The following is a 19,527-nucleotide window of genomic DNA, read 5'->3' on the forward strand; positions in this document are numbered from 1 at the left end:
TATTGTGTCATATTTTTATTTTTGCAGGATTTTTGTTTAAAGTATTTATATTTAATGCATGTACAATCCTCAGTCTTAATACATAAAATGAAAATATATTATGCAAATTCCTATATTTTTTAACTTGTAATTAATCAAGATTAATTGTTGGTACTGTGTAAAGTTTGTGTAATTATAATGAACATCTTGCATTTATTCAAAACAAATTGAAAAGTTTTCCGATAGTAGAATCTTAAACCATTAGAAACTCTATAGTCTCAACAATATTAGAAGAAAAATGACAACAAAAATGAATTTGGTGTTTTGTTGGACAAAACTATTTTCTAGTCACATTTAAAACGTGATAGTGATAACAGAGTCATTTGGTGACTTTAAATTCTTAAAATTGTTTTGGATTATACCTTTTTCCCAAATAAAGTTAAAGTAATAAAATTTATTTAGTGTTATTTTTCTAGTCCTAACCTTCAGTATTGCTACACAAAAATTTTTAGACTATGAAGTCCAGTCATCATATGTGCTCTGTGAATGTAAGCATTGGCTCGGTTACGGTACAGCCACTTTGGTAGGACATTCTCACAGAAAGAGGTCCGTGAAGAGGCATCAAGGAAAATGCTTAGTTTTATAAGGAAAAGTGCACTTTCCTAGGTATAGGTATAAGCTATAGGGGTTGCTCAATAGATCTGCTTAGGTTGCAGTAGAGGGAATTCTGCAACCTCTCCATCTTATTAAAAAAATAAAAATTCAGGAGCCCATTTTTAATGGTAAGGACTTCTGCTATGTAGCATCTGATGGATCTCATTTCTGGTTGCCTAATTTTCTTAACAGATGGTCATCATAATGATTTTTCTACATCTTTCTTAATAGTCATGAGATTTTTTTCAAGTGGTTGGCAAGATTATAAATGTGTAATTTGGTTTATCAAAACATAATTATTTGATTTTAAGCCCTTAAAAAAATATTTGGTTGGCGGACCAGTTTAGGGTCCAAACCACCTCTCACTGATGTACATATTAAACTTAAATTTTAAAATGAAATCCAGTGATGGACTAAAACACACTAAGGAACACTCATCATTGCTTGCTTACATCATTTTTAACTATTTTATGTTTATTACACATATTATGTACATTTTACTGCTCTATTGTTCTTATTTCAGTATTTTCGCTGTGTGCAATCTTCACAAAAGATACATCATCAATGAATATTATAAAATCCTTTATGTAGGGCATATCTGTGACTTTGTGCAGTTTACATATTGTTGTACACCTTGGTGCATCAAAGCAAACCTTAGAAATTTATTTAGTACTCGTAGCAAATTTGTAAGTTAGTGCTAGAGATGAAACTAAATGAGGAGGCTGAATGTAGTAGTACATGTCTTACTAATACTTTAGTAATAATTTATTGTCAACACTAAGTACTGACAATTAATTAAGGTTTTTAGTTGAGATGAAAAAAAGTTAATGGCACGAGAGGGATTCGAACCCACGACCTTCGGCTAGATACGCCGCTGCTCTACCACCTGAGCTATCGTGACCTCGATCCACTCGGACATCAAAAAATGGCAAAAGGAGGGAAAACTCATAAGGTGGGGTTGAGATGGGGAGTTGATGTCCGAGTGGATCGAGGTCACAATAGCTCAGGTGGTAGAGCAGCGGCGTATCTATCTAGCCGAAGGTCGTGGGTTCGAATCCCTCTCGTGCCATTAGCTTTTTTCATCTCAACTAAAAACCTTAATTAATTGTCTTGTATTAATTGGTCAAGCGGAACTAAGTACTGAGTTTCTACTGTTGGAAATAATTGTATCATTAAACCTTTATATGTGTTAATGTGTTCTGTGAACATGTCTTCTATCCAGTCGAACCCATAAGTATTTTACCGTATAAAACCATTCTATTTCGATTTCCTATTTATATTTTGTGTCAGTAGGTCTTTTGCTGAATAAGATGGCCTGTGTTTTGTCAATGTTAATAATTATTTTCCATCTGTGAAAATATCTTAGCTGCTTTTGTAGGTCTTTGAGTCAGTCGGGTGTTTTATGGTGTCATTTCTCCATGATGAGATATATAAAGCACAAAGCACTATTGACAATGACAACATAACGTCATTTTATTTTATGGGCAGGTCATTTAAATAATAATAATAATACTGGACCAAGGAGTGAGCATTGATATATACCCACAGATAGACTTTTTAGGATAAATTTTCTACCTGGACCTGAAATGTTTGTCACGTATGAACTGACCAGTCAAAAAACATAGGGTGGAAAGCCAGATGTTATTAGTTTATAAAGATCTGCGGGTCAAAGTCCTTCTCTTCGACTTCTTTTGTGAAGTTACAATAGCTCAAGTGGTTAGAGCAACGGCGTAATGCTGAAGGCCGTCGGTTCAAATCCCACTGTGACACTAGCTTTTTCATCTCAACCAAGACCTTAGATCAAAAGTTAATTAATTTTGATTAATATTATTATACAGAAGGGCCTAACATCCAACTACCTATTGGGTTTCGTGAACGAGGGGGTCATCCATTAAACATCACTTTTATCAAATTACTCTTAAATTCCAAGAGTCAAATTAAAGTCCAAGGGCTATTCCGAGATTTGAACCACCTTTAGATAAATGCAAGTCAGATGCCCTGCCATTTCACATCGCAGTCCCCTAAAGAGATGTTGCATAAAAGTATGATACTTTTCAAAAATTTGTACAAATAATAATTTATTAAACTGTTAATCCATGCTTTTAAAAAATAACAATTATACTTGAAAATATGGAAAATTATTAACTTTTAGGAATATAAATATGGTTTTGTTTTTTAAATATTTTTCATTATATGTACACAAAATGAGTTTCAATTCAGTATATTTTTTTATAACAATTTTGTAAAACATTTTTATAAATTAACAAAACAATCAACAGTATTTGCAAACTCTTACACTTATATGTATTAACAGTAACAGTAATAACTAATATTAAATGGTATTTTGGAAATCTTCACCATGGGTATGAAACTGAAAATCATAATACGATTTGAATACGGAAGGTATTTCTTTTATCATATCTGTGGCGAGCATTGACCTCGAGTGTGTTGCAAATGCAATTCTGCTACAAGTCCTAGTGAGAAAAGAAGCCGCATAAGCTGCAAGGATGTTGTCAGAAACCTCACTTGAGGAGGGCGAACAATCAGCCCATTCTCTCAGAGCAGCCCAGGCGGCAAAAGTCGCCAAAATCCCCGACATGATATCTCCTTGACCGCCACACCGCCTTAACGAGCCTTTTGTGTCCGATACAAGTTGCATTTTCGAGTCGCATATCAGGTCGATATTACCTTTGAGCACTATAGTCACGTCTTTTCCGATCTCTTTGGACAGCTGTTTCATAAGCTTCTCGGTCGGCTGTTCGTACTCATGTCCAAGTATGACATTCACCAGGAGGTCGAATTCGACTGTATTCGGCGTGAGGAATACCTGGCCAGGGTAGTCCTTCAGAATGTTCTGATGGTGAGTCAAGAAATGTATGGCATCAGCATCAAATACAAGAGGCCGGTATTTACCGGTGTCAGTCGGAGTCGTCTTGAGAGTATCTATTACATCCTTGACCCTGCTGTAGATCGTGTCATGCCTTCCAAGGCCCGGGCCTAACAAAATGGAATGCAATTTTTTCAACCAAGGCCTGATACGAGTAGCTGCATCATCTGAGTCCAAGAAGGGCAGCACCATGAGCTCCGGACTATATGATTTGATCGAAGGTGCCGCACTCGATGCGGTGAACACATAAACGAGATCGGCACCTGTTTTTAAAGCACTTATTCCAGCGAAATAAGGGGCACCTGAAAATTCGACCGAACCGCCGAAAATTCCTATCCTCCCAGAATTACCTTTGTGAGATGTCTCAAGGAGGACTGGCACCAAACTGGCAGAGTCCCTCACAAGCCGGGAGTAGTCGACGACCTTTGACATGACGAATTTCTCTCTTTATACAGCACAGTATCACTGAATTACAAAAATACCTGAAACATTTTAAACAATTTGATTTTGGCAAGGGTAAATCATGTGAAGGTCCAAAAGATTTTAAGACCTCATATTGGCTCAGTTTTTATGCACTGTCCAAACAATTATATTTCAACAAAATTCTTCATCCCAAGAACATAAAAATGGCTCTTTACGCTGACAATATTACTCTTTACTCCTCTTCTTGGAGGATAAATACAATATCGAACAGATTAGACTGTGCAGGGTTCTGTATAGGAAGTTTCTACAACTGTAGTTAAATTAAAATTAATCATAATCAAACAGAGGGAATAGTTTTCAGCAAGTGTGGACCATTGCTTTATAAATTTGAAGGTGTGACCGTGTCATGGTCTGAAAAGGTCAAATATCTTGGGGTGATATTGGGTGTAAACTCACTTTTATGCCGCATATCAGTGATAAAGTGAACAAGGGAAAAGCGGCTATCTGCACACTTTTCACTTTGCTCTGTCACCTGTTTGCCATGCAGTCTGCTAATAAGCTTCTGCACAAAGTGGTGGCCAAGCTAAATGCTCCTGTATGTGCCTCCTGCCCTTCCTAGAGTCTCACATGCAGGACTAACGTCGCCAGGCTGCAGGTTGTGTAGAAACAATTTCTCAAGCTTGCGACAGACTCGCCCCAATATACATGCATATTGGAACTGCACCATGCACAAACGTGTTGATGGTGCTGGGAAATTATAAATTTTTGAAGCAACGGGAAGCCAGTACCAGTACAAAATGTTGCCAAATAAACAAGTATTACTTGGACAATGCACAGGTAAATAAAGAGGACACTCCTATTACTTGGCCATCATATTTAGGTTTTTAATCTAATATTTTGAACAATTAAATGCACTAGCTTATTTCACAGTTCAGTTTTTGGAATGAAGTCTAAGATCTCAATTCCCTTCAATAAATTAAATATTTAATACAATAAATCTTCCCACCAACCAAACACACTCCTGTCCACCTACCACAGTCTATGAACCTATTTTTTGGAGTGTTTCTAATTCTCCTCCCCTAAGGTTGCAGCAGGTACCGAAAGGCAGAAGACTAATTTTATACAGACATCAAGGAAAAGTGATACTGAAGGAAAAATGTAGAAACTGGATAAAAAACTGAGCTGTTGTTACACCAACTGTTCAATGTTTTCTTAAGATAGTCATATAAACTGAGGACGCTTTGACGCTTAAACTGACCAGTTAAAGCTCGTACATAAATTTTATTTTTTACATTTCAATTGATGCATGATTTAGTCTTACCTCGATTCCCTTCAGTATATTGAGTGCTTCTGTCAGAAACGAATGCTTCTATACAGCCCAACAATTATAAAACCTTCCACACCATCTAGAAATGCTCCTATTACAAAGTCTATGAACCTATTTCTAGTCCTATATTATATTATTTATCCTCTAGTGATATAACGTTACCGAAAGGCAGGTCTAATTGTCTTTGGTCACACATGATGCCAACATCAAGGAAAAGTGACACTGAAGGAATTTAAAAACTGGATGGAAAACTGTTGTTGCACAAACTGTTCAGTTGTTGCTTAAGATGAACAGGTAAACTGAGTGTATTAGACCGCTTACATGCTTGGACTGACTAATGAATGCTCATACTTAGATTTTATTTTTTCTATTTCAATTGATGCATGATCTAGTCTTACTTCACAATATACCTGAGAGCTAATCCTTTTTTAAAAAAGATAGTTCCTGCTCACAGTAACTATCTTATTTAAAAAAGGATTGAACACCACACTCACTCCATCATTCACCATTTCTACCTGAGAGCTATGTCAGGCAGAAATGTACACTTCTGTACTGCGCAACTACTATAAAACCTTCCATACCACCAGATACGCTCTTATCCACCTACTATAAGTCTATGAACCTATTTCTAGGCTATATACCCGCAACAAATGAGTGTATGTACTTACTGTTTTGGGGTGTTTATAACTTTCTCACCCTTTAGTGTTGTAACAACTACCAAAAGCCAAAAGTCTAATTTTCTTTAGTCACACTGAAGAAAAAATGTAGAAATTGGATGAAAAACTGAGTGTATGAGGCCGCTTACACGTTTAAACTGACCAGACAAGGCTCGTATAGTTTTTATATTTTAATTGATGCACGATCTAGATCTTACCTCCAGACCTTAATTCCTTTTAGTAAATTGAGAACTATCTCAGTCAGAAACATATGCTTTTGCACTGCGCAAGTACTACAAAACCTTCCACATCAGCTAGTTACGCTCCTACCCACCTACTACAAAGTCTATATACCTATTTTTCTAGGCTACATACCTACAACAAATGAGTGTAGTATTTATTGTTTTGGGGTGTTTATAATTTTCTCAACCTTAAATGCTGTAGCAACTACAAAAGGGTAAAAGTCTAATTTGTTTAGTCACACATGTTGCAGACATCAAGGAAAAGTGACACTGAAGGAAAAACGTAGAAACTGAACGAAAAAATGAACTGTTTAGTTAATCATTAAGTTTTTCTTAAGATGAATAGATAAACTGAGTGTATGAGGCTGTTTACACTTTTAAACTGACCAGTCAAGGCTTGTATAGAGTTTTTATATTTCAATTTTTTTTAAACAATGGATACCAAGAACTGGAAGAGTCCCCCGTGAGCACTGCAGCTGTTCAGCTTATTGTACTTTATCCCTGGCTCGATTTTTGAGGGCTCGCAACATGAGTGTGAATTACCCAGTGTGCCGGTGTTCTTTCTTCGAAGAAACTCATGTTTGATGTGAGTTGGGACCAAATTCAGGGTCACTGGGATCTGATCGCGCCCCTTCCATTGATGAGTGCCTTGTCAATTCCTTTCAATTGCGGCCACTGGTCCCCTTAGTTGTCAGAAAAAAGTCCAGAGGCGACAGTGGGGATCGAACCCACGACTGCGGGATCTACTAGCCAACAGTCTGACGCCTTAACCACTCGGCTACCACAGCCCCCCTGTATTTCAATTGATGATGATCTAGTCTTACCTCCAGACCTTACTTCCCTTCAGTCCCTGTTTGTCAGAAATGTATACTTCTGTACTGCGCAACAACTGTAAAACCTTCCACACCATCCAGATATGATCCTATCCACCTATTACAGTCTATGAACTTATTTCTAGTCCTATAGTTCTATGCGGCTATTTTCTTGGGTGTTTATAATTTTCTCCTCCCGTAAGATTGAAGAAGCTACCAAAAGTCTAAATGTTTTTGGTCACATATGATACAAACATCAAGGAAAAGTGACTGAAGAAATGTAGAAACTGGATGAAAAATTGAACTTGTTACACAAAGTGTTCAGTTATTCATTCCAATTTTTCTTAAGATGAATAGATAAACTGAGACCGCCTAGATTCTTGGGCTGACCTGTCAAGGCTCATACGTAATTTTATTTTTTAAACTTTAATTGATCCACGATTAGTCTTACCTCGAGACTTCATATACCTTCAGCATACTGAGGGCTATCTCAGTCAGAAACATACGCTTCTGTACTGTACAACTACTATAAAACATTCTACAACAGCCAGATACACTCCTATTCACCTACTACAAAGTCTATGAACCTATTTCTAGTTTATATACCTACAAGAAATGAGTTCAAATGTAGCTATTTTTTGAGGTGTTATAATTTTTTTCTTCTTCCCTAAGGTTGCAGCAGCTACCAAAAGTCCAATTTTCTTTGTCACACATTATGCAAACATCAAGAAAAAGTGACAGTGAAGAAATTTAGAAACTGGTTGAAAAACTGAGCTGTTGTTACACCTACTCAGTTAATCATCAGTATTTTAAGATGAACAGGTAAATCGAGTGTATGAGGCCGCTTACACGCCTGGACTGACCAGTCAATGCTGATACTTAAATTTAATTTTTATTGTCGAGGTAGAACGTTTGCCATCCGTGTAACTTTATTTATATAACGAAAAGGAAATATTTTTACGTTTCAATTGATCTAGTCTTACCCAGGCGCGTTGTGTGATAAATAAATAATTAGATTGTAAGTCGAGAACCGGTCGAGATCGGCGCTTCGGCAGTTGTTCACGAGTCGAGAAGGGGCCGCGAGAACCTTCGGACGTCTCGACTCTCAAGGCCAGTGACGAGAGGGCCGATAAACAACGTTATCTCTCTCACTTCGTCCCAGTCGACGGTTGAACAGCTGAGATTCTGTGAAGTGCGGCTCGGATTTTCTCCAAAAACTATTTTCGTTCTAGTTCAGCTGACTTTCGGTGAGAAAAATAAAAAAAAACCTTCCTCCGGTGAAAATGAATTTCCACTCGGATTGTTGATTTTGCTTTTGGAAATTTTGGAGTCGCAACCCCGGCGTCGGAAAACGTAATTATATTCCTCATGTCTTGTTTTTATTATAATGCCATTTAATGCGTATTAAGACTCGAGGGAGATCAGCTGCATTATTCCACAACTGCGCATTTGAGATACAAAGTAAAGTTAGGGGTCTTTTTTTTAATAATTTATTGTTATTTACGAAGTTTATTTACATTTGAGGTTGAGGCGGATCCGTTTAAATTCGCGGACAAAAGGGCCAACACGTTTTCATTCCGTCTTCTTTCTCCGTCCGATGGACGATTTGTCTCCTTTCAAAGTTTATTTATTTCCCCCCTATAATCACTCCCGGTTTCAAGGTTTATAAACACCACCAAATCAAGTGGCTCAGTTTTCTTTTTTTCGCAGGGGTGTTCAGTATCAAATAATGTTCTGACAGTTAAATTCGAATCTCAAGTGGTCTTGTTTATAAAAAGAAATACACACAAAAAGAAAAAAATGAGCCGCGTCAGAGGTGGATTGGCTGCCATTAAAATTCTCAGGTTCTCAAAACTACCAAAAAGTAAGTAAAAAATTTAATCTAAAATCTCCGGAAGTTTAACAATTTTATCGCTTGTAGACGTTTTCTTGTACGAGCTCTGCTATGACAACTTGAAATCGATTTCGACATCTGTGAACCTTTTCAAGACCGGGGTCGGTGACTTCAACACTCCGAAGGGCCCCGGTGAGCTGCCAGGCAGCGGCGGCGGCGGCCTAGGTGGGAGCAAGAACGGAAAGGACGGCAACCACATCAGCTGCCCGAAATGTGGCGATCCGAACATATTCGTAGAGACCTTTGTCTGTAAGTGACTCTTCAATACATTTTCTATTAAAATAAAACAGTTGGGGGTGTCGGTGCCCCAACAGCTAAAGTATGACAAGGCGCTTATCACTAAAGGTCCCAGGTTCGAACTCAGCAGCCGCTGCATTCAAACCCAACATACTTACAAATTAATAGAAATGGTGAATGATGGAGTGAGTGCGGTGTTCAGTCCTTTTTTAAAAAAGATAGTTCCTACTAAATTGTTTTCCAACGTTCCGGATTTTGAGCCCTTAGCTCATCATCAGGTTGTAGAAATCCTTCAACCTGATGTTGAGCTAAGGGCTCGAAATCTGGATCGTTGGAAAACAACTTACTGTGAGTAAGAACTATCTTTAAAAAAAAAGGATTACTTACAAATTGGCTTTTATCCTACAGTTCATATAACCTCATAGTTAAACTTTATTAAAAATAAATTAATTAAAAAAAAAAAGGAACAAAAGATTTGTACTTGTCATTTAAACCATTACAATCAACATCGTATTTTTGTTTAGGATGATACCTTTCCAAGCTGATAAAAATTAGGGCATCAGTGACCTCAATGGTTTAGTTGTTGACAAGGCACCCATCACCCATGTTCAAATCCATCCTGAATTTGAAAAGGAAATATTTACATAAGGGCTTTTATTCAAACGATTCATACACCTTGCAGTTAAACCTTGTTAAAAAACATTAAATAAATAAAGATATGTATTTGTCATTATAAAAACCATGCTAATCAACGTAGTATCTTTGTTTAGGATGATACCTTTAGAAGCTTATAAAAAAGGGTCATAAGTGGCCACAACGGTTAAGGTTCAAATCCATCCTGAATTAGAAAGGCACATACAAATGGGATTATTTTTCACAAACACCAACACCCTGGGGGTTGAAACGATCTCTGCATTACGAACTCCCATAAAAAATAAGTAAATAAAAACAGTACTTTATCCGCCAATAGTCAAATCATATTGATATGAAAGTATCCGGCGACACAGGATCCTTCTGTTCTGCCTAGAAATAGCCATAGAAATGATTTCTGGTTATTCTTTGGTTTGGTAATTCATTTTTTTCTTGAAATATGATACTTTCATTACCTTTCTTTATCACATTATTAGTATATCGCAAGCATGGATTTATTTAATCTTAGTAGCTATTTTATTATTTAATAGACCCAGCGAGTTTGCTTTTGCCTTTTTGTTTGCTTTTATTGATTGAACTTTGAAATCTTTCAGTGAGAATCGACTTGTATCGCTTGATTTATTTCAGGAAACTTAACAATGTCGGTATTTTTAGCTGATTACATTTGTTCGCATTTGTTTTTCTTAAATTGTATTGAGTCAGTTTTTTTGTTTGTTTCCAATGCCAACCCGATGGTAATGACATTATCTGTTTATTGTGAAATTGCTAGACCCATCAGTAGGTCAAGGTCTCGAATTTCAGCTTCAGTTCCTTTCGCTTTAAAAGGTTCAACTGCTTTACCAGTCTGTTTATCCTCCTCGATTAATTTAAATTCTGAAGGTTGTTTGAAAAATTTCTTCGGACAGTAAAATCATAAAAAGTCTCTTATCTACTCAAGATAGATCATTGTTTAAAAAGTACATTTTAATTAATGTTATCTAAATTCTATTAAAAAAATGTGTTAAAAAACATTCTAAGCAATCAGTTTTGTAACGTAAACAATGCAATCTAATAATTCACATGAACAAACTCGCCATTTTCGTTATCTTTTTATTCATTTAAATTATAACATAAAAATTCCTTTAGTTGTTAAGATTAAAATTAGTTGACGTGCAACATGACATTGACGTGCAAGGTGCACAAATCATGGACAGAAGTATAAATTTCTAATTGCATGATATAAGAAGAGAAGATTACGAATAACGTGCCATAGAATTAATTTTTTTTTTAATATAAAACCCTAAATGTTACAAGAAAATATTTGAAATAATGAAAAAATTACTGCTAGGAGATCTGAGTTATTTTTTTTGCATAACTAGAGGGAAAATAAAAGGGCCCCATATATTGTATTTATTTGTCAGTTTGGCTATAGAAGTAACGAATGAAACATTTTAAACAAAAAAATATGGTTATTGCTAAATTATCAAATTTAGCTGTTTTAACTTGTCGTAACTTTTAATAAACTTTCTATTTAATAGGAATTGTAAAAAAATACATTTTACTAACTATAAAAGGAGAGTCTAAGCAAAATATAATTTCAAAAAAAGGGTTGTTGATTTTGTTTTCAAATTCCTTGTATACATAGTGGTTACTTGTTTGTAATGAATTATTGCCAACAATAACTTAACTTCAAGCTCAAAAATAATTTTCCTTTATTCATTGTATATAATTTTTGATGTTTAACTTTGACAATATAATATCGAAAACCCATCATCTCATATTCTTCCTTTCTCCTGCCAGGTATTATTTATAAATGTGAGTGTAAAAAGTTAAATTTCAACTAAAAGAGGATTACATGAATGAATTTGGCTAAATTAAATTTTATTTAAAAAAAGCTTCTTGATTTTGCATTCTTTTTTTTGCCAAATACTTTCATTATTTAATTGTTATAAATGCAATATGCATATATTGTATGTATATATTGTTAAGCAGGTGCACCGAATCTTGAGCAGCGCTAATTATTCACCCACTTCCAAAATATGTTTTGCCGTCACAGTCAAGCCACACAGGGGACACCACCAAGGAGGTGCCCATGTTTCAGGCAGGTGTGGCCTATTCTTAATCATATGAGAATTCTGTTTCCCGTTTTTATTTTCCACCCAAAGGTTTACTGTCAGTTTCACTGATTTTTAGCTTATCAGACAATGGTAGTCCAGTGGATTTGCCAGTATTCCAGCTTAATCTTTTCAATACATTTTTGGCATCCACTGGCCAGAGTCCAGGTTGCAGTATAGTTGCTGCTTCTTTTGTCCCTTTCTCAGCCTCTTTATTTCGTTTCAGTCCGATATGACCTGGAATTCACAAGAGGATTACGTCGCATTCTTTATCTTTTAATGTCTTTAAGCTTTCATAATTCTTTCCAGTTAATGGGCCCGTGGGGAATTTGCTTTGCATAGCTGAGACTGCGCTTACTACATCCTTACAGACTACAAATTTTGAGCCTGGCAGGTTATCAATTTCACTTAGCACGAGCGATACTCTGGTCAATTCTGTGGTGTAGATGCTGACCGAGCACTTTAGGGTTTTTTAATTTTGTTTAGGAATAAGATGTCACAGTCAGTGGAGTCTGTTTCAGTATGAGACTAGCCTAAACTATCCTTTATATCTCTTTAAAGAAAAATAAATTATCACTTTGCTTATAAATCTGGGGTTCTTATTTGTTGTCACTGTTCCCTTCTTAATTGTATATTTAAAGATGATCAGGGTTGAGGACAAGTACATGAGAAGTGGCTTCCACTGCATGTTGTCCAAATAATTATTACATCATATTGAGTGCCAAGTTTAACAAAATATTGTCTTTCTCTCATCCCTGATGGTCTTTTAAATATAACATAATGATGAATGCTTATTAATAATTATACTGGAGATTGTTTTTTAATCTTGTTTATTTTATTGAATAAGGTTTTAATATTTTATCAAATATATATATATANTATACCTAAAATAAATTTATTTATAATTATACCAATAATTAAATTATTAAGATTGTGATGATTGATATTTGTCGTTGTGATTATTTATAATGTGTGGTGATTAGTGACCGTTAATCGATATTTATTTAGAAATCATTTAAAATTATTATCAATAATCAAGATTATTTATAATTTGAAATTTCAGCCTCAACAAGGTTTGTGAAATGTGAGAAGTGCCATCATTTCTTCGTAGTGCTGTCAGAGTTAGATACAAAGAGGAATGTGAAGGAACAGGCCCGTGATGAGCTGAAAGGAGGCTTTGTCAGGAAACCACCACCACCACCTAAAAAGGTCGGAATTTCCTATTCTCTTCTCTCTATTCTAATCTCTCCATACAAACAAATAAACTCGATCAGTCACAGTCAACAAAAAATTTCTATTCCAGATATACGAATATTTGAACAAACATGTCGTTGGTCAAGAGCATGCGAAAAAAGTGTTGTCTGTAGCTGTTTACAACCATTACAAAAGGATATACAACAACCTTCCCTCACAGCCGGCCCATTTGCCGAGACACGACATGGCCGTTATGGACCAGGGGCCGAATTACGCTTTTGCTCACAGAGGTATGTAAGTACATTTAGCTTCATATTAAAATCGTTCCACAACTGTCGATATTTCGCAATGGAACAATTTTAGTGTTAGGCTTTTAGAAAAATTTTTTGACGATGCCCTTACAGATCTGTTACATATCAACGGCCTAGGTGTAGGTGGACATTCGAACAACTTTGGCTTCCAAAATGAAGACAACAGGCAGAACGCTAGGAATGTGCCTGGAAGTGATATTCTAGATGCTGCTACACATGAGCTTAAACTAGAAAAGAGCAACATCCTACTTCTAGGACCCACTGGATGTGGTATGATTATTTTTTTGGCCATTTATTTATAAATTCAGTTTTAATGACGATGTAATTTGTCATTTAGGAAAAACCCTCTTGGCACAAACGATTGCTCAATGTCTAGATGTCCCTTTTGCAATATGTGATTGTACAACGCTTACCCAAGCTGGTTATGTCGGTGAAGATATTGAAAGTGTGATAGCCAAACTTTTACAAGATGCCAATTATAGCGTCGACAGGGCACAGACAGGTTAGTAATTAGAATTTCATAATGTTCAATAAATGAGCCAAAAAGTTTATTATGTATAGAAATTAGATTAACTGTATACTTTACACATAGATACATGACTAGTTATTTTGTACAGGAATAGTTTTCTTGGATGAAGTCGATAAAATCGGAGCCGTTCCTGGAATTCATCAGCTAAGAGATGTCGGTGGTGAAGGTGTACAACAAGGAATGTTAAAGGTAAGTGCCTTTTAAAATTTAATTTATATTTTCAAAAGTTACTTCTTTGTTGAATGTTGTTTATTTCTTCACATCTGCAAGTTTATAATCTTTAATGTTAGTTCTAACAGTTTTATCTGGTGTTGACAACATTTTTAGTTTTATTTTAAATATTACATTTATTTATTTTAATTTTAGTAATATAATAAATAATAGTAATATTTTGTTTATAATTGTTAATATAGTAAACAACAGTAAAATCCCTTTTTCTATGGAACCCCCCCCCAATTGTGCTCTTGTTAGAGAAATAGCTAAGCTGGAGCGTATTGGAAAAATGGAGGTTGTTGTTCAGGTTCTGGAGTTCCGGTCGGCCACTAATGAACGTGAAGACAGGCGAAAGCTGGGATGTCCCACCCTCTGGACTAGACAGTCACTATCAGGCCCACTACACTAAGCTCATAGTGAAAAACATGATAAAAGAAAGATGAGAGCATCAGTGGGCGGGGTCATCCGAGGGGCTCTTGTGAGCCAAGAGCACGACCGGTAGATGGCCCTCTGAAAATCTTGAGCCAGAGATGAGCGATCGTCATCACCCGATTGAGGATTGGTCATAAGTGGTTGACACACAGCACATTCTTTTGGGCGAAAGCCCGTGCAGGGCCTCGATGTGTCCCACATAATAGAGGCAAGTCACACCTTGGCTTCATACAGAGAGCGTGTAGGCCTGCCACCAGATTTAACAGACATCGAGCACAGCAGTTGATTTACGGTTCCCTTGTTCTGTTGTTTCCCTTGTATTATTTAATGTGTTTTGTTTGAATGCATGTATATATTAGTGTGAAATGGTGGTGGTGGTGAAATGTAGTGTTACGATCCCCCCCCCCAACAGTGGTTGTGTTTAAGATCAATGGAGGAATATCCAGTACTTCACCGATTAATCAGAATGTGTGCAATGTATGAATTTATTTATATGTTTGAATGTATTTATTTGTGTGATAGATTTATCCAATTTAATATTAGGCTAGCTTATAGTTTGCATTTTTATAAGGCTGAAATGACGTAGTTGTTGATATTGGTAGGGAAGCAATGATTTCCTGGACATCTGGCTTAAGGGGGATACTAGCGACACAGCCAAATAATGTGGATGAATTCCTTTTAGACACTATGGTCTGCATGCACGTCGGGGAGTGACAACCCTTTGGGTGAAAGTCTGAATAGTAAAGTCATTTTATATATGTTTAAACATGTTAAGGATACTTGCCAGATGATTTGTGAAGATTTTGCTTTCTGAATTAAAAAAAAAAAAATTAATGGCCTTATTTTGCAATATTAACCAGTCATAACTCAGAGAATGTGATGTTGAATTTTATTATACTCTTGGGAGAAAGGTATCGTAAAAAAAAAAGACTGGGGCGACGGAGTGAATCGAACCCACGATCGCAGGGGCTACTGCAGTCCTCTCTGTAATAATTAAAACAACACTTTCAATACAGAACTTGCAATTGGAAAGAATCCAAATGGTTAGCTTGTTAAGCAAGATTTATGGTGCATATTTATCCATGCTGTAGTGAGATATTCCCATCTACTGGTTAAGGAATTTATGATGCATCAGATAGATTAAGCGAGGGTTACATTTATTCTAGAGTTAAGAGCCCTTGATAGAGTCACTCCTTCCAAAGTGCATATTGTTTCTTCTTTTTTACGTGAGTTGTAAAATGAATTAGATTACAATTTTCTGAGTGAAAATGAAGATTGATTTGGTCCGCCTCTAATCAGTGAGAAAGAGTGTATACCATTTTTGACAGTGGAACGATGATTTTGTATGTAAATTCCAGCTCCCCGAAGGAATGATGTAACAGCTACTTACGCTGATTGAAGGAGAGATTTAGTAGTTCTGCTGTTAGTTTCTGTGACGGTCCTTGATAAACTTTTTCACATTTCCTGGGCTACATTCTCATTGAATGGAGGATTTATTTTTAATTCATTGTCTGAAGGATCCATGCTTTGCAGTTTATACCACAGAAGGGTTCAGGACTAATAGGTGTTATGGAACTTTCCTTGGCCAGTTTATTGGCCTTTTTGTTGCCCCGTGTGTCCTGGTACCCAGACAAGGGTAATTTTGTTCTTTTCCCCAATGCCTGACAAGTACTCTAACGCAAACATTTTGGATTATTACTGATGAAGTAATTGCCCTCTGTGCCACCTGGCTGACTGAGTAGATTGCTATTCTTCTGTTATTGATATCTAGGGTCTTAATCTCCTTGGCACAGAGGATATGCCAATTCACAGTTTTTCATTCTTCCTTTAATACAAACAACCACTGCCACAGTAGAAGCTGTTATAAGATCAAAAAAACCTGTAGAATGGCTGCATGGTTTTTCAAAAAAACCTGTAGAATGGCTGCATGGTTTTTGAAAAAATTTCCCATTCTTTCTCATGGGATAAGGCCATAACTTTTAAACATTGAAATATAGTTACAGTGGCAACAGTTCATCATAACATTGTAATACCCCAAAATTTACATACTCCGTTTGTTTATTGCATTAAATTCTTGGGTAAAGGTTTCACATACACCTGGACTTTCATTTTATTAGTTACACAATCTGTTTTTTCGCTTTTTTGTAATGTTGTTTTCTTCTTATTAAAGTTAAAACAACAACCCTCTCTCATGTGAAAAGATTTGACCTCTTGGTCACTTACTATCTTTAACATAATCGTTAAAATGTGACTAAAAAAAGAATAGGCTGATATTTTTCTTTATCACTTACCATTCTCGTGCGCATTCTTGATCATTGGCACAACGAAGTAGAAAACCTTAAAAGTAATGGATTTCCGATGTTGAAACGCGTGTCTGATAGACCAAATTAGCATACTAGGTGTAACAAAATTATCAAAAACTACCAAAATTCATCACCTCTTAGACCACATGAATAAATTCCACAATTAACCCGAGTTGTTCACCTTGAATCTCCAAAGATGATCTCTCAGAAAAATAAATATAAAGCCTGGAAAGCCTAATGTAATTTTTAGTTTAGTAGTTTTTAATAAGGGAAGTTATGTATAATAGGGGGAAAAAAATTACAATGCCCTGTCAGGAGCCCAACTAGAATCCTGGTTCGGTTGTGGTTGCCTGCCAGTAATTCCTTTGTAAGTTTTGCAGATGGCTCTTCTTTGAATCCCTTTGTGTGCCTCTTACCTGTGGTACTGTTCCATCAGGTTTTGGTCTCATTAAGGATCCATTTTACGATATATACTTTTTTTGTGGCAAGATGCCACAGTATGGTTCAGTATCCAGAGAGTCCATGTTGGCTCCCTCTTTGGCCAACATGTCAACCTTTTCGTTGCTTCTATGCTCTTAATGCCCAGGGACCCATGCCAGGGAGAGGTGATTAGTGTCGCTGACTTCCATCATGGCCTCTATGCTCTTAATGCCCAGGGACCCATGCCAGGGAGAAGTGATTAGTATCGCTGACTTCCATCATGGCCTCTATGCAGATCCATAGAGATAGATGCCTTCACCTTGCATGAGGCTAGGCCTTTAGTCCTGCTTGACCGTCAGAGACGTCTATCTTCCAGGAATGTATTCCTAGACTTTTTATTTCTCTGGTGCATTATTCAATCGCTGATTTCAGACTGGAAAACTGTAGCATATTTACCTAAATTTAGAGTCAGTTCGTTATGGATTCATCATGAAGACTCCAGCCCCCGTGCCTAGGTCAATTTTCGAGTCGCCATTGTACCAGTAGGAAAGTGCCTTCAACTAACCACATTCAGCCTGTTCTGATACCCTGTACCTTGTATTATTTTAAAAGTTATATTTTGGAGCAGTGGCCTGACATGCCTATGGCATCTTCCTCTATCTCCTCCATTGTTTATTATACAAGGTCTTTCCTTGCAGATTGCTGTCCATTTATGAGTCTGAGGGCTGAATATAACACATATTTAATTTTTCTTTCTGTTTACAGATGTTAGAAGGTACTATAGTGAATGTTGCTGAACGGAATTCCCCGCGGAAACTTCGAGGTGAGACGGTTCAGGTAGATACAACTAACATCTTATTCGTAGCATCGGGTGCTTATAACGGGCTAGATCGTTTTGTCAGCAGAAGGAAGAACGACAAGGTTTGTACATCTACTTCGGGTATCGTTCGAGCTTTTTAACCATATAATTTTTTTTCTTCTAGGTGTTGGGATTCGGCATGCAAAGCGGTCCTCTACAGGGACGAAGGGCTGCCCTTAGTGCTGACATCGCCAACCAAGGTGATTCTGTCAGCGAGGATAACAAAGAGAAGGATAACCTACTTAAAGAAGTCGAAGCAAGAGACTTGATAGACTTTGGAATGATACCAGTATTTAATTTTCAATATAACTAGATTAAAAATGTAAATTGATGTTAAATAAGTTGACTTTTTTTTAGGAATTTGTCGGTCGATTTCCGATTCTGGTGCCGTTTCATTCTTTGGACGAAGAGTTGCTCGTACGCATTTTGACCGAACCTAAAAATGCAATAGTGAATCAATACCAAATGCTTTTCAATATGGATAAAGTTGATTTAACTTTTGCGCCGAACGCACTTAGAGCTATATCAGCGCTTGCGATGGAACGAAAGACCGGTGCAAGAGGCTTGAGGGCGATAATGGTACGTAATAACTTTAAATTAGAAAATCACAAAAGTATAAACGTTTCGTCTTTTCTAGGAGAAGCTGCTCTTGGAAACCATGTTCGAAATTCCTGGGTCAGACGTGGTGAGCGTTCACATCACCGAGGACTGTGTGAAGGGCAAGACTTGTCCCGTCTACATCAGGGGCAAGCCTGTCGATGTCGAGCCTCCCCCGGGCCCGCAGTCGAATCAGGAACAGCACAGGCCTATCGAGCTGAGGGCCGAGGCCAAATGATACTCATTTACACAACATAAACAATAAAATAAAATTCTCAACTGTGTAACATCAATTTTATTTAGGGTGGTTTATAATTATTATAGGTGAAAGGTTTCTTGCAATTTGTAAAATATAAAATATTATTTAATAATTGATTGGCCCCTTATAACTTCTTTTAAATTTTGTAAAATATGTAAATATATATTTTATTCTTTTGAATTTTCCCTTTTTAATCTTTCTGTCAAAAGAGATGTTATTTTCAGTTCCTTACTCTAATCAATACTTTTATTTTTCAAATTGTAAATATCACTTGCGATGATGTATATAAGTACTGTATCTTCGATAATAAATTGTAGTTAGTTAATAATTGTGATGCTTATTATTATTTAGAAATAAACACATTGGTTTAATTTGTGCTGTTTGAAATCCTTATATATTTCTGTTTTTAAAAATTGTATTTTCTAATTATTATATTAGGGAATTAAAATCAGCGTGAACTCTTGGCTCGTAGACCCCACGATCGTGGGTTCGATTCCCACCTTTGCCCCTGGCCCTTTTATTTACACACTCTTTCCCCCACCCCAACTGTATATG

At 36.4% G+C, this 19,527-nt stretch overlaps 2 protein-coding genes across 9 annotated transcripts; one reads left to right on the forward strand and one right to left on the reverse strand.

The window, feature by feature from the left end:
• Positions 1-2,838: 2,838 nt before the first annotated feature.
• On the reverse strand, positions 2,839-8,142 carry LOC106670247 (ATP-dependent (S)-NAD(P)H-hydrate dehydratase). 5 transcript variants are annotated; one of them, XM_014400403.2, is made up of 2 exons: positions 7,964-8,142; positions 2,839-4,002 (listed from the first exon to the last, which is right to left on the reverse strand). In XM_014400403.2, exon 2 carries the CDS (start codon positions 3,950-3,952, stop codon positions 2,966-2,968), a length of 987 nt encoding a protein of 328 aa, XP_014255889.1. In that variant the 5' UTR covers positions 3,953-4,002; positions 7,964-8,142; the 3' UTR covers positions 2,839-2,965. The 5 variants fall into 5 exon arrangements, with proteins under 5 accessions (XP_014255889.1, XP_014255893.1, XP_014255890.1 ...); XM_014400407.2 differs by having other exon boundaries at positions 2,839-3,985; positions 7,964-8,051; XM_014400404.2 differs by lacking the exon at positions 7,964-8,142 and adding an exon at positions 7,591-7,952.
• On the forward strand, positions 8,033-18,997 carry LOC106670245 (ATP-dependent Clp protease ATP-binding subunit clpX-like, mitochondrial). 4 transcript variants are annotated; one of them, XM_014400398.2, is made up of 12 exons: positions 8,033-8,333; positions 8,691-8,844; positions 8,902-9,123; positions 12,919-13,064; positions 13,159-13,339; positions 13,454-13,630; positions 13,698-13,862; positions 13,978-14,078; positions 18,023-18,178; positions 18,241-18,405; positions 18,474-18,695; positions 18,754-18,997. In XM_014400398.2, the coding sequence occupies exons 2-12, from the start codon at positions 8,781-8,783 to the stop codon at positions 18,949-18,951; spliced, it is 1,797 nt and encodes a 598-aa protein (XP_014255884.1). In that variant the 5' UTR covers positions 8,033-8,333; positions 8,691-8,780; the 3' UTR covers positions 18,952-18,997. The 4 variants fall into 4 exon arrangements, with proteins under 4 accessions (XP_014255884.1, XP_014255887.1, XP_014255885.1 ...); XM_014400401.2 differs by having other exon boundaries at positions 8,034-8,333; positions 13,478-13,630; XM_014400399.2 differs by having other exon boundaries at positions 8,134-8,227.
• The last annotated feature ends 530 nt before the right edge of the window (positions 18,998-19,527 follow it).

The sequence above is a fragment of the Cimex lectularius genome, unplaced genomic scaffold, assembly GCF_000648675.2.
Source record: "Cimex lectularius strain Harlan isolate CLEC.00 unplaced genomic scaffold, Clec_2.1 scaffold94, whole genome shotgun sequence".
NCBI classification, from domain to species: Eukaryota; Metazoa; Arthropoda; class Insecta; order Hemiptera; family Cimicidae; genus Cimex; species Cimex lectularius.